The sequence below is a fragment of the Chiloscyllium plagiosum genome, chromosome 27, assembly GCF_004010195.1.
Source record: "Chiloscyllium plagiosum isolate BGI_BamShark_2017 chromosome 27, ASM401019v2, whole genome shotgun sequence".
Lineage (NCBI taxonomy): Eukaryota > Metazoa > Chordata > Chondrichthyes > Orectolobiformes > Hemiscylliidae > Chiloscyllium > Chiloscyllium plagiosum.
The window spans coordinates 20,874,394-20,889,935 of NC_057736.1; the positions used below are offsets into that span (position 1 = coordinate 20,874,394).

Sequence of the window (15,542 nt, forward strand, 5' to 3'; positions counted from 1 at the left end):
GCCAAACCTTTCCAATGTGTAAAACAAATATGACCATTCGACCCTATCAAATGCCTTTTCCGCGTCTAATGAAACCACTACTCCTGGTATCTTTCCCTGATGACAAGCTTGAATCATATTCAGAGCCCTTCTAACATTATTGGATGATCTACGGCCCTTAATAAACCCCGTCTGATCCTCCTTTATAATATGTGGCAGTATCCTTTCTAATCTCAGTGCTAACGTTTTAGAGAGGATTTTAAAATCTACATTTAGCAAGGATATTGGTCTGTATGATGTACAATCTTCTGGGTCTTTTCCTTTTTTAAGGATAAGAGAGATATTTGCCTCTTTCAGCGAAGGCGGGAGACAGCCCTGACTATATGCATAGTTATACATGTCCATAAGTGGGCCAACCAGTATTTCTGTAAATTCTTTATAGAATTCAGCTTGAAAGCCATCTGGGCCCGGCGTCTTACCATTTTGTAGGTGCCTAATTGCATCAACTATTTCTTGGGGTGTAAGAGGAGCATTTAGGACCGATACTTGTTCCGGAGTTAGGTCTGGAAAAGTCAATTTTTTTAAAAAATGACTGCATCCTCTTCGTCCTATCTTCACAATTCTGTGATTTATATAACTCAGAATAAAATTCTCTAAAGATCGCATTAATCTTTTTGTGATCATGAGTCAAAATACCCGTACTTTCCTTGATAGACATAGTAGTCTGAGGGGCCTTTTTTTTCTTTGCAAGAAATGCTAAGTACCCGGTTTGTCGCCATATTCATATAATCTTTGCTTTGCAAATAATATTTCCCTCTTAGCCGTTTGAGTAAGCGTAGTGTTTAGAGCTGTCGTAAGAGCTGTAATCCTTTGCAATTTAATAATAGAGGGTCTATCAGTGTATGCTGTTTCAGCCGCTTTTAAGCGGGTTTCAAGCAAACGCTGTTGTTCTCCTTTTAATTTCTTCTGGGTCGCTGGGTAGGAGATGATCAAGCCTCGCGTGTAAGCTTTGATGGTCTCCCACATCATTGACGGGTTGCTAGCTGTACCTGAATTAATTTCTAAAAAAGTTTTAAATTCTTGAGAGAAGTACTTTACAAATTTACTATCTTTCATTAAGAAGGGGTCCATACGCCAATGCCGAGGGGATGTCCCACTGTTCTTCGCCTTAGTTTCCATATATACAGCAGGGTGGTCAGAAATTGCTATATTACCTATTTTACAGGATGATATGGAATTTAAAAAAATTGAGGGGGCAAAAAACATATCAATTCTGGTATGACATTTATGTGGATTAGAGTAGAAAGAAAAATCTCTGCCCTGTGGATGAAGACATCTCCATATATCTACTAATCCTAATTCTTTGTTCAGATCCATCAATTGTCTAGATCTGGGAGATACTCCTGCAGTACTCTTGGGAATCCTATCTATTTCTGGATCCATAATACAATTAGAGTCTCCCCCTATAATTGTATGACGGGCACCAAGAGCCATCAATTTTGAGAAGGCTTCCGTTATAAATTTGAAGGGGTGTGCCGGGGGGCAGTACAAATTTAAAATCCCATATTCCTCTCCATTTATAAGGGCTTTAATCAGAATATATTGTCCAGATTCGTCTTTTATCTGATTTAGGATTCTGAAAGGGAAGTTCTTCCGAATAAGAATAACAACTCCCCTATTTTTTGAGCTAAAAGAAGAAAAAAAGGCCTGATCAAATCTACCCTGTCGTAATTTCAAGTGTTCTTTATCCAACAGGTGTGTCTCCTATAGGAGAGCTATATCAACTCTTTCTTTCTTGAGATTTGATAATATTTTCTTCCTTTTGACTGATGAATTACTCCCCTTGACATTCCAGGTGCACCACTTAACCGACTGATCAATCATAATCATCCGGGCAAATCTGAGACCCCTCGGGAGGGGAAACCCTATCCAGAACATCCCGAGCATAGAGCATATAAAATTCACAAAAATAAAGGCTCTCTAATACACTCACAAAAGTATAATAAAAAACTATTTCTAAATAATAAAAACAATGTATTTAAATGGAGATTTTCCCCCTTGTTCCCAGGGGGTATCACTTCCTTTCCAAAGGTCCATCGTATCGTCTCCCAACCAGTGCCCTACCCTTGACCCAGGCGCTCCTCAATAGGATGAGGAGAATTCAAATATACTACAAAGCTAGAGTTAACAGTGAGCACCCTACCCCCACCCACACCAACACCTGGATATATTTGGTAATGTTAATACCATGTATAAACATATATGCACGTTCTCCCCATGTCTGTGTGGGTTTCCTCCGGGTGCTCCGGTTTCCTCCCACCATCCAAAAGATGTGCAGGGTCAGGTGAGTTGGCCATACTAAATTGCCTGTAGTGTTAGGTAAGGGGTAAATGTAGGGGTATGGGTGGGTTTCGCTTCGGCGGGTCGGTGTGGACTTGTTGGGCCAAAGGGCCTGTTTCCACACTGTAATCTAATCTAATCTAATCTATAACTATAAAATTACAACCTCAACAAATAATAATTAAATATAATAATACAAAATAACAAGAGACAGAGGTAAAATAGAATAAGGCTTTTATATATATAGAATAATTTAAAAAAACCCAAGGGGGGGAGAAAATCGTTAAATAGAGAACAAATAAATAAATCCCTCTCCCCACCCCCCAAGATAATATTAAACAGTAAGGTAAAAAAAAAGAAAATGGGGGGGATATAAACCAGAGTGGGGGGAAGGCAAACCAACATCCATTATCTCTTACAATTTATTTAAGAGAGTCCAAACATTCCTTAGCTTTTTCCGGCGATCTGAAGTTATACACGGATCCTTCATGGTTAAAGCGCAGCGTCACTAGGTAGCGTAAGGAGTACTGAATATTTAAGTCCCTTAAACACTTCTTCGCCTCATTGAATGCCTTCCTCTTTCGGACCAGAGCTGGGGAAAAGTCCTGGAATAACATGATCTTGGATCCTTTATAGATTATGGCTTGGGAATCTTTTCCAAGATTTCTAGAGGCTTCTAGGAGTATCTGCCTTTCCTTATAGCTCTGCAGCCGGAACAGGGGACGGGGACGCTGGTTCGAGCCGGGCCCACGTATTGCGACCCGATAGGCCCATTCCACCCTTACTTGGCCTGATCCAACCTTCAGATTTAAAAGCTGTGGCAGCCACTGTTCGAGAAACGCTGTAAGCTGGCCTTCCTCTTCCCGTTCGGGAAGGCCCAGCAAACGAATATGTCTTCAACGACCTCGATTATCGAGGTCATCAATATGATTTGCTGTTCGAGAGTCCGGTCCCGATCCACGGCCGATTGTGCTGTAGTTTCGGAGGTTGCGGCCTTTAGCTCCGCCCCCCCGACTCGGCACTTGATTTCCTTTCTGTCTCGGTCGTGCTTTTGCAGCGCGGACGAGAGTGAGTCCCATCGACTTGGGGATTCTTCAATAAAAGCGTCGATCTTCGCATCCACTTTGGAGATGATTTCCACGAGGCTCGCCACTGTATGCAAGTCCCCCAGGGTGGCTGTGGATGCCTCAGCTGCAGCTGGAGAGGGTGGGGGAGGGGTTCCTGCTTGCTGAGAGTTGCGGGCTCCCTTCCCTTTAGTCATTTTTACTGAAGATTAGATTGTTTAAATTTAATACTAAGCAACTAATTAAATTAAACAGCTATTTTAAATGATTTGGTGAGTGTGGTGGGGGTGGGTGACCCACTTTGCCCAAGTCTTGGGAGGAGCACTGTAGACTCAGACTTGCTGGGTTGCCGCTATCTTGGATCCCCAGTCTATCAACTTTTAAATAGATCAAGAGTCCTGGGTTCAAGTGTCACCTGGTCCAGAGGTGTGTAATAATATCCCTGAACACTTTTATAGACCAACTTGTACAGTATGGTTGAATAGTTGGCATTTTCCATTACCCTCTGGCAATGTCATAGACTTTGCAAAGCTCTTGTCGGATCTTGCTTTTGAAGTTGCATACCCGTTTGCTGTGAATTCAACATGGAACTCCGAAACAGGTGAACCAATCACACAGTTATACTTTGGCAATAATTTAGGCTTTCTGTCAGAAGTGGGAATGCCCTGTATGAACTTGAAGACATCCATGAGTCTGAGAATCTGCTGGCACTATTAATTGCTGGGGTTAATGTCTGGAAAATCCACTGCAAGGACTTCTTGAGGTCTTTTGATTACCAGGGACCCCATGCCAGGGTGAGGTTGATTTGCTGCTTTGGCCAAAGTACACCTCTCTCAATTTCATCAGAATTCCTGTACATCAGGAGCAGTAATACTGCTCTCTGACCAGAGCAGTCATTTTTCCCATTGCTTGGTGTTGTGTTTGATCATGAACGCCAATTAACACTTGCTACTTGAGGTTGTTAGGAAGCATGAGCTGCATCACCTCTCTTTCACTGTCATGGAGCAGCCTTCAGAAAACTTATTGCTCCTGTTTCCCAGAGTGACCAGGAATATTTTTAACCCCACCTTGGTCTTTGTGAATGCGAAAGTGTTGGACGAATAGTGTGATTCAGGATCTCAACATCGTTTGTGGCTGTTTGGATTCCTTCATCAGCTGGCATCAGGTTGGCAGTGTTGAGCCTTGTTGTTGTGGTGTAGTCAATGTCAATCAGCTGAGCTGTTTGAGGGCCTTTTTGAGACAGAGATCAAAAAGAAAACTATTCCTGGCTCTATCTTGGTTTGGACCTTACTCATAAGAGCATTTAAGGGACTTGGCTGAATCATAACGTGTATGTCAGAGGGAATCGGGGACAGAATGCTGCTTTTGACTTGTTAATTGGCAGAGTACCAGCCATCAGCCTTCAATTAGCCCCAGGTTATTCTCCTGCTGTGGGGAATTTTCCAGTGAATGGCCTTAGCATTTGCGTTGTAATTTGCCTAAACTGCACTGGATCTTGAATTGAAACTAATCATGTTTAGTGGCCCATTTGCAAGTGTCAGCAACCAGCAAGCAGAAAGTCAGAGTCTCCTTAAACATGGGGTTCCATCTTGTGCAAAATTTTAATTTGCTGTCAGTATGTCCACTGTTCAGTGTTTTGTCTCCTGTAAGATAGTGCTTGATCTTCATTCCTTTTGTTTTATGCAGAAGTGTGAAGTTAAAGGGAAGCCATCTGTTGCAATTGTTAAAGTAGAGCTTCCTAAACACCTGCCATGCTGGCGACAAGGCTATCAGCTGGAAAGTGCAGGCCAAGGGCAAAACAAAAGTAAACAGTGCAAATGACCTCCAAAGGTTTGGAAACCACCTCCCATGGAGTGATGAAATACTCTGAGAACAAGTCTGGTCAGCAAAGCTGATTAATGATAACTGATTTCTCTCCATTGGTGCTGCCAGACCTGCTGAGCTTTTGCATCAATTTTTGTTTTTGCACTTAATCGAATTGTTTGGGTGGCTTATTGCTCGGTACAGACATTAGTAAATGAACAGCAGCTGACAACTGATTTATATTTGTTCTTGTATTTGTTTCCAACCCAGATCATTTATGTCACTAGAAATCCCAAGGATGTGATTGTGTCTTCATATTACTTTCACAAATATAGTCGTTTCTTGGAGACACCAAAGGATTTTCAAGATTTCTTGGAGAAATTTGTTGAAGGAAATGGTATGTTTTTTTCTAAAGTTTTACTTGGACTTATCAAATGTATCACATTATTCCTTTTTTTTATATACGTATTTTTATTGAAAAAAGGAAATTTTCAAAGAAGTTTTTACAAAATTAGAGAAGCAATACAAACAAGTATAAACACCAATATAAAATTAAGTAAATAAGAAAAAAGAAAAGTAATAAATGATAACCAAAACAAGAAAAAGAGAAAAACCCAACTAACTACTGATTTATCTTACAAACAGCCAAAACATAAAATAGGATATCGTACATTACTCGCGATAAACAACAGAATAATTGAACAACTAAGTACATGCTCATAATAGATTTACACCATGTCCTTTGTTTTAATAATCAAATTGTTTAAGATTCTCTGAACTAGAAATTCAGCTCCAAAAGTGAAAACCTCAGAGGGATGAACACAGCTCTTTGAGCTGCTCCTGATGTGGTCCTACTCTACTCCGTATACAGGAATGAACATACGTGCACACACCTGAAGCCTCCCAGCTCGTCATATCATGACATCAAAGAGCTGTTCCAGCTTTCTCCGCCATATTTGGTGAAACGGTCCATTTTCCACAAACTTCAGCATGTGTCTAGAGGGTCAGCCATCAACAACTGATGAGGATGGCTTGGGGTGGGAGAATATGTAAATTTATAAAGAAAAATGATGTGATGGTTTTGCAGAGAAATTATTGTGACAATGATACCTAGAGTGAGATAGAGTATACAAGTATTTAAAAGTAAGCAAATAGGGTCAAAAAGAGAAAATGGCAAAAAAGACAAATTTAATGGCTGTTTACTTAAATGCACATAGTATTTTGAAGAAAAGAAATAAATTAATGCTACAAGTAGATGTTAATATGTATGATCCTACAATAATTATAGAGACATGGTAACAGGGAGGTCAAAGCTAGAAACTAAATATTCAGTGGTAGCTAACTATTGTAAGGTCAAACAGGAAGGGAGGGTGGTGAGGCTCATTTGATAGTATACAAATGATATGTGTAGTAACAGGAAATTATCTAGGATTGGATGGTATCGAATTCACATGGATGGAGGTAAGAAATAACAAGGGAAAGAAGACACTAAGGTCTTCCAACAGTTGGTGTTCTATTGAACAGAATTAATCAGGATATATAATCAGGGCACATGAAAGAGGCTGTATATTACCAAGGCAACTTTAATCTTCAAGCAGATTAGGACAATCAAACTGGCAAAGGTATCCACAAGGAGCATTCATGGAATGGAACAATACGTTGAGGTTCCAACCAGGGATCAGGTTATTTTGGATCTGGTAATATGTAATGAAGCAGATTTAATAAATGATCTCAGAGTAAAAGATTCCCTGGAGAATAGTGACCATAACATGGTAGAATTTAGCCTTTACTTTGAAAAACTTGGATCAGAAACAACAGTGGTAAACTTAAATAAGAGCAATTACAATGGAATCTGGGCACCGTTGACTGGAGTGGACTGGAAAGTAATTTAGTGAGAAAGATAGGTGATGAATAATGGCAGACACTGTTACAATATGGAGTAAACTGCCCTGCTTAGTTTTAACCCAACAACACAGAAAAGATTTATTCCGTGCAGCAATCTGTGAAAATTTGATAGGCCAAGACCCGAGTTAAAGTAAAAATAACATCTTTATTTTTAAAGTATAAGCGAGAATAATTAGCTAATAACTATTTACAACTCTTTCCTCTATCCTATCTTTTATCTTCCCTATCCACAATACCAGTCCGAGAAAACTCCCAATTAAGATTTACAAAACAAAACTTCTGATATCAAAATCAGGCAGCTTTTGATTCTCCTCTGTATTCCTGTCTTTTTTTCTTCTTCTTGGGGATTCTGTTTCACAGGTTATTGATTGATAAAGGTACCTTTAAGAGAGCTACTTTCAGGCAGTCTTTACTTGCTCAACTGTTCAATTTTCCCCAGCCTTATACCCCCATAGAATCAGATTATATCATTGGCTTTTAAGATAGTTAATAAAATCAATTCAAACTTGATTGGAGGTGGATATTTTGGGATATAATTTAAGCTGATTGGCCTAAATTGTATTTCTTTTTGTCTCTAAGCACCCAGGTAATTGAGTTGATCGACCAAATGTTACATGATTTTTTTATTCCCAGAACACTTGGTGCTGTCAGGTAGTTTTTGCTAGCTTTTAACTCTCTAAGGTACAATACACTGACATCTTCATAACAACACTTTAAAAAAATGTTTATGATTCACAGCAAAGACAAATTCCAGTGAGGAAGGCGGATCCTAGGAAGGGAATAAATGGATCAAGGAAGTTAAGGATAGTATCTAATTGAAAGAAAAATATACAATGTGGCAAAGTTTAGTCGTGAACTACAGTTTTAAAAGCCAACAAAGGCCAAAAAATAATTTTTGGAGAAAATGCACTGAGGGCAAACTGGTAAGCAATATAAAAGGAAATAATAAGTGTTTTTTTAAATACATAAAAATAGAAGAGAGAATCCAAAGTGAACATAGGCCCTTTTATTGAAGAGGACGAAGAATGGGGAACCAAGAAATGGCTCTGGAGTTAAATAATATTTTGTGACAATCTTCACAGTAGAAGACACGGATAGCATTCCCAAAATGTGAAACAATTGAAGAGTTAAAGTAACACATAATAACTATCACTAGAACAAAAGGTATGAAGGAAACCAATGGCGCGAATGGTTGATTATTGTCTTAGACCTGATGTGTCCAAGGCTTTTAAAGGAAGTAGCTACAGCGATCGTGGACACACTGGTAGTAGTTGAACAGGAATCTTTAGATTCTGGAATAGACAATGGCCGATGGAAACACTTATTCAAAAAGGGAAGGGAAGGGAAAAAAATCAGACAACTATATGCCAGTTAGCTTAACACTGGCTTGCTCTTTGGCACTTTGCCATCTCTATGGCATCTATCCTCCATTTTTCCTATATCCCTCTGCTGGTCATATCTTTGATTTTTGTTGACTGCTGTCAGCAGAGCAGACCCATTTTCTCCTTGTCACACCTTCATTTAGATCTCTAGTTCACTTCACTATCATGAGCACTCTTTATGTTTTGCTGGGGATAGCCTCACAATCAGTTCCAACCATGACTACCAACAGCCTGGCAACCATAACTTTCCAATTCCTTTAATTTCTGATGAACAGTAATATTGATCTCAAATTACCTCAGTTTCTCTCACCACAGATGCTGCCAGACCTGCTCAGTTTCCCCCGCACTGTTTGTTTTTATTTCAGACTTCCAATATCTGCAGTATTTTGCTTTTATTTGAGAGCTTAACATATCATTGGGCAAACGATAAAGTCTTTTGTGTAATAGGAGAGGATTTAGAAATGCATGATATATTCAAGCACAGTCAGCATAACTTTATGAGATGGAGATGATGCCTGGCAAATTTATTAGTGTGCTTTCTCGAGGAAACAAGCAGGTGAGATAAAAGGGAACCAGTAGATCTGATATTTTTGGGATTCGAAAAGGCATTTAATAAGGTACAGCACAGGATCAGTACTAGCCACAATTATTTACAATATATATTAATAACATGCAGTGACAGAAATGAATGTTTGTGGTTGACTCACTATATTTATCCTTCTTTGAAGTGTTCTATGGATCTTGGTTTGAACATATCAGAGACTGGCACAGTCATAAAGATGAACTCAACATCTTGTTTGTGGCATATGAGGATATGAAAAATGTAAGTGATATTTGTTTATGTATGGAACCAAAGATGCTGAATAAATCATGAACTATATGGACCTGAAACAATTACAGCAAGGAATATGTTATTAAATGTTCTGTGTCCAGGTTTTCTATAAATCAGAATGTTTACTTTGAAGAACATCCTCAAAATTCTAAGTATGCAAATTGAATGGGCAATTCTATTTTGGACAGGCAACATCTGTCGGCCAAACTAGCAACCAGTGCTCCCAATCCATTAATGAATGAATGAAAGAAAGTCAGAATGGCTATCATTTTGGGAAAAGTGGGAGTTGTTTTCTTCAAACTACCTCACTAGAAGAGAGATTTGGCAGCATGTTTAGTTGACAGTGCTGCTGGTTAAACAATAACAAAGGTGGAAATCAGCAAAACTTTCCACATGGTTAGAAATATAAAACAAACAAAAATGGGTAAAATGGCTGGTTAATGTTAACATGTGGGCCATGCTTCATGAGACACTGGCATCAGTACCAGGGAAAGTGAGGGTTGTCCCATTGGGATGGTCTGTACTTGGGTTTTGGTGGAACCAATGTTCTAATGAGCTATGCAAGTAGGGAAGCAGAAAAACTTTGAAACTAAATAATGAAGACAAGGGATCATAATAATGAAAAAGTGACAAATCAAAGAGTAGAGACATGGCAAGATAGAAAAAATATTTATTGAGGAAATGATAAATCAGGAAATGGAAAGAGGTGATGAACTCAAATAAATTACAAACGTCAGAGAAGTAGTATTGAGTAAATTGTTGGCGCTACAGGCTGACAAGTTTCTGGGTCTTGATGGGTCTTTTCTTTTTGGCGCTGAAAATAAGTGAATTATCAGGTAGTTGATGTGTCAAATTTAATTCCCAAATTTCCCTAGATTTGGAGAAGGTTCCATTAGAAAAAAGGAAGTGGGACAGATGCCAAAAACTAGGTTACAGACAAAAAAAAGGCAGATGCTGGAATCCAAGGTAGACAAGCAGAAGGCTGAAAGAACACAGTGGGCCAGGCAGCATGTGGAGGTGGAGAAGTCAACATGGTGTAACCCTTCTTCAGGACTGGGAATGGATCTAAGGGGAGCTGCAGATAAAGGGGGTGAGGGGCAGGAATTGAAGGGAAGAGAAGGGGCTGGGAAGGGAGTTGGGCAATAGGAAGGGAAGTCACTTGAAATTGGTGAACTCAATGTTGATTCCTCAGGCTATAGGCTGCCCAGGCAGAAGATGAGGTATTGTTCCTCCAATATGAGGTCTGATTCATTGTGGCAATGGAGGAGGCCAAGGATGTCATGTTGGAAAGGGATTGGGATGGGGAATTAAAATGGGCAGTGACTGAGTGGTCCAGTTAGCCCCAAGGGCCTGGCTGAGATGCTTGGTGAACCGTTCCCTAAGTTTACGTTTGGTCTCCCCGATGTAGAGAAGACCAGATCAGGAGCAATGGATACAATAAACTAGATTGGGAGAGAGACAGGTGAACCTCTGTCTGACCTGGAAGTACTGTTTGGGGCCTTGGATGGAGGTGAGGGGGGTGGAGTGCCAGCACAGGAATTGAAGGGAGGAGAAGGGGCTGGGAAGGGAGTTGGGCAATAGGAAGGGAAGTCACTTGAAATTGGTGAACTCAATGTTGATTCCTCAGGCTATAGGCTGCCCAGGCAGAAGATGAGGTATTGTTCCTCCAATATGAGGTCTGATTCATTGTGGCAATGGAGGAGGCCAAGGATGTCATGTTGGAAAGGGATTGGGATGGGGAATTAAAATGGGCAGTGACTGGGTGGTCCAGTTAGCCCCTGAGGGCCTGGCTGAGATGCTCAGTGAACCGTTCCCTAAGTTTACGTTTGGTCTCCCCGATGTAGAGAAGACCAGATCAGGAGCAACGGATACAATAAACTAGATTGGGAGAGAGACAGGTGAACCTCACCTGGAAGTACTGTTTGGGGCCTTGGATGGAGGTGAGGGGGGTGGAGTGCCAGCTGGTTTTGCATCTTTTCTGGTTTCAGGGGAAGGTACCTGGAATTGGGGGGGGGTTGGTGGAGAGAGTGGTGCAAACCAAGGATTGGCAAACAGTCCTTGTGGAAGGCAGAGAGGGATGGAGAGGGGAAGATGTTCTTGGTGGTGGGGTCTATTTGAAGTTGGCAGTAGTGTTTAAGCATGATGCATTGGATGCGGAGACTGGTGGACTGGTAGGACAAGTCAATGGGGACTCTGTCTTTATTGTGTTTGGGGGAGGGTGGGTAGTTTAGACCAGTGGAATGGGGAATGGAGTCACTGCAGTGGAAGGCTGTCTGGATGACAGAGGGAGGAAAAGTGCGTTGTTCAAAATAGGTGGACATCTGGGATTGTTGGGAGTGGAATGTCCCCTCATCCAAGCTGATGCGGTGGAGGGTGAGGAATTGGGAGAACGGGATGGAGTTTTGGGGGAGTGGGTTTGGGAGGTCAGGAAAGGGGAGGGAGGTGTCTGAGGTGGATCAAGTGATTTTGAGGGTGGGGTGGAAGTTGTGGGCAATGTCAATGAACTTCTCCAAGGAAAATGTTAGAAGCTATCCTCTTGGGTACACTTAGGAACCCCAGAGCTAAACCCTCTGGAGGGTAGTAAGGTTAAGGATGAGGTTCCAAACAAAGCATAAAGACCTCAATGGTGGAGAATGGGAGCTGAATTTAAATTAGAGCATCACAATGCTTGTCAAGGGTGAATGAAATCTGCAACAGAGAACAGCAGCCAGTCATCTCGGCCTCCAAATCACTGGGCTTCAACCCCTATCTATAATGATCCATGTGGCGGCTGTCTGTTCTCCTGCACTCACACCCCCACGTTAAAAGACATTACACACAGGCATCCTCCCAAGACGTTCCTGTCCGACTTACATCTCGGACAAAAGTCCTATGGTGATCATCTAGTAGTGGAGGGGGCAGGACTGTGATATCTGGAAACCTTTGGTCACCAACGGACACACTAGGTGGTGGGTGTCAGACTCAGTTGTCCTGCTCCTGGACAACAAGATAGAGCATTTCCACAGCTGCACTCACCTCTGTTTAGGAACTGCGCTGCTCAACCCAGTAGGTGAGGGGGCTGGGAAAGATGTTCTAATGAATACCTGCCTCAAAATTCCCGACTGGGTTATGGGTCCACAGGGATCACTTACACGTAGTCAGAAACAAAGAATAATAAACTTTGGAGCCTGGAATATAAGAACCCTGACTGACCTGAGAAGTGACCAACCTGAGAGAAGAATTGCGATCATAGCCAGAGAACTGAAGAGATGCCAGAGCGACCTTGCTGCTCTTCCTGAAACCTGCCATGCTGATGGAGGCCACTTTCTTCTGGAAAGGGAAAGCTGCTGGTAATTCTTCTTGGAGACTTCAATGCCAGGCACAGAAACAATCACTTTACAAAGCCATCATTGGCCAATCTAAGGCCTTTGACACAGCCAACCATCACCATGATGCAGCTACTCTGATAAGTTCATCGGGATACTGAGGCTGCTGCATGTTGACATGTCTGAGACAGTGCTTAGCAAATGTGGATTGGAGCCTGAGCTTTTCACAGTAGAGACAGGGTCAAACAGGGTTGTATCATCGCACCTATTCTTTTCACCATCTTCATTGATGCCACCCTCCATCTCACTGGCTAAAACCTGCCCAAGGAAATTCAAATCATTTAACATATGGATCACAGACTGTTCAACCATCATAGGCTCAAGGCCAAGGACGAGGTCTCCACTACCTCCAACTTGGAGTTTCAATATGCTGATGACAATGCCATCACAGCACGCTCTGTGGAAGATCTGCAGTGAATCTTGGATGGCTTTGCCAAGGAACAAAAGCTCCTATGCCTCAGCCTTAAACATATAAAGCACTCTAGTACTCCATCATTAATCTCTCCACCTCTCCTACAACAAGGGCCAATGACCATCTCCTTGAAAACATGGATCACCTTCTATACCTCAGCAGCCTTCTCTGCTCTAAGGCCAACTTCAATGCAGAAATACACCATCTGAGCTGTGCCAGTGGAGACTGTGCCTATCTCAGAAGAAGGGTGTTTGAAGACCATGACCTACAGGCTCAGACTAAACTTCTGGTCTACAAAGCCATTGTCCTTCCCACATTCCTCATGGAGCTGAAATGTGAATTACCCACAGCAGGCACCTTAACGCACTGGAACAACACCAGAAGCTATTAATAAATACACTATACCAGGGCAATTCATTCTGACGATGTTGAAAAAAATTTGAATTATAGTCATTATGAGGCAGTATACAATTTTTATGATTTGATTAAAAATTGTATTGCTAAGTTTGAAGTAAATGTGTATACCTTAATTATAGGAGAAAGCTAGTCAGATTTATGAATGTTAGAAAATAATTATGTTTTAGATTTATTTTTGAATGACTTCCCGTTCTGAATTATTGAAGGATCTCCGGAGTGTGGTCCAAAAAGTTGCATCTTTTCTAAATAAAAAATTGGACGAAGAAACCTTGGAGTCAATTTTGAATCAATGCACATTTAAACATATGAAAGAAAACCCAAAAACAAACTACAAAGGTGTATCAGACCTGTTCAATTCTGAGAGTGGCTCTTTTTATCGAAAAGGTGAGTAATGCAGTGATCACAAGCAGGTTAGTACAAATCAGCTTTATGGTTGCTTGGAAGATTGGTATCAATTCAGTCCTTATTTTTACTGAGATGGATTTTAAAATAATAAAAAGTATGTAAAAATAATTGGCTTAATTGTGCATTCTCACCATTAATGGTCTTCAAGGATGGTTTCTTAGATGTGGTTATATTCACTGAGCTGGGAAGTTGATTTGCAGACGTTTTGTCCCCTGTCCAGGTGACATCTTCAGTACCTCCTGTGAAGCGCTGCTGTACTGTACTTTCTGGAATTTAGTTGGCTCCGTTTCTGCTGCTACTCGTTGCTGGTACCGGTTGTTTGTTGTCGTGGCCAGTATGGCACTCAGCCACAGACTCTATCAACAAGCACATTGACCTACACCCAATATACCGGCCACTACAATGGACAACCAGAATCAGCAGAAATGGAACCAAATAGAATCCAGAAGACACAGTATTGCAGCGCTTCACAGGAGGCTCCAAAGCACTGAAGATGTCACCTAGACAGGGGACGAACGTCTGCAAATCAACTTCCCAGCTCAGCGAACATATCCACTACTACAACCACAACAATCGGCACCTGAGTGACAAATCTCTACACAAACCTTGAATATTGTCTTAGACTTCTTAAGTGCTTGTAGTTTCCAGCGAGTATCTGAAATTGGGATAGATTTTACCTGAAATTGAGAAACAGAATTGCTTAACAGAAAAACAGTATTAGTGTTAATGTTGAATGTTTCAAATTAGGTGGGAATGGTTTCACAGTAGACCTTTATTTGCACTCCATAGGGGTGATTCCAAACTCCAATTCTTCCTGCAGTAACATTACACACACAAAGACGCCATCTCAGGAACTCCCTGGTGACACTCCATGGATATAATAATTTTGATGCCCCATGCTTTTCAATTTTGCAATTCAAATCATGACCTCAATAGTAATGGTCTATCACAGAACCATTCAATCTGTGTTTCCGATTCAGATTTGAATTGATGTGCAACATTGTAAATGCATAATTCTGTTAATAACAGATGAATAATCTGATACTAATTTCAAATTTATGCTTATCCATATAATGTGTCTATGTGTTGAGCACATTTCACTAAATATTTAATCTCTGATTATCTGCTTTTAGGAATTACTGGAGACTGGAAGAATCACTTTCTTGTGTCTCAGAATGAGTGGTTTGATTCCATCTACCAGGAGAAAATGGGAGACTTCCCTCTGAAGTTTGACAATATGTGACTGATTAGACTTCATTCCCAAATAATTTGTCATTTTGAAACTGCAAACTGCATGATTCTCTAATAAATTTCTATTGAGCTTTTCCTGATATATCCTATAAGGGCATGCAAAGAAGTTGCAGCAACAGAAGACTTCATTTTAGCTTTTCAAGTCTGCTCTATCTAATGAAAATATAGCTGATCTGATTGTCACCTCAAACTCACATTTTTGCCTAACCATGATAATCTTTCACCCTCCTTGTTCGTGAAGAATCTATCCATCCCTGACTTGAAAATATTCAAAGATGCTGTTCCCACTGCCTTTTGAGGAAGAGAATTCCAAATAAGCTACCCTTTATTTTTAAACAAAGACTTGTAATTCGAAATTCTCCCATACTGAGAAATATCCATTAAACA

At 40.8% G+C, this 15,542-nt stretch overlaps 1 protein-coding gene across 3 annotated transcripts in view; it reads left to right on the forward strand.

Annotated features, from left to right (window-relative positions):
* Nucleotides 1-15,536, forward strand: part of LOC122563630 (amine sulfotransferase-like) — a 23,778-nt gene extending 8,242 nt beyond the window's left edge. For all 3 annotated transcript variants that reach the window (XM_043717615.1, XM_043717616.1, XM_043717617.1), the window contains exons 4-7: nucleotides 5,457-5,583; nucleotides 9,202-9,296; nucleotides 13,706-13,883; nucleotides 15,038-15,536. In XM_043717615.1, coding sequence (XP_043573550.1) covers nucleotides 5,457-5,583; nucleotides 9,202-9,296; nucleotides 13,706-13,883; nucleotides 15,038-15,147 — 510 coding nt within the window. In that variant the 3' untranslated portion in view covers nucleotides 15,148-15,536. The remainder of the gene's footprint in view (nucleotides 1-5,456; nucleotides 5,584-9,201; nucleotides 9,297-13,705; nucleotides 13,884-15,037) is intronic.
* Nucleotides 15,537-15,542: the final 6 nt, after the last annotated feature.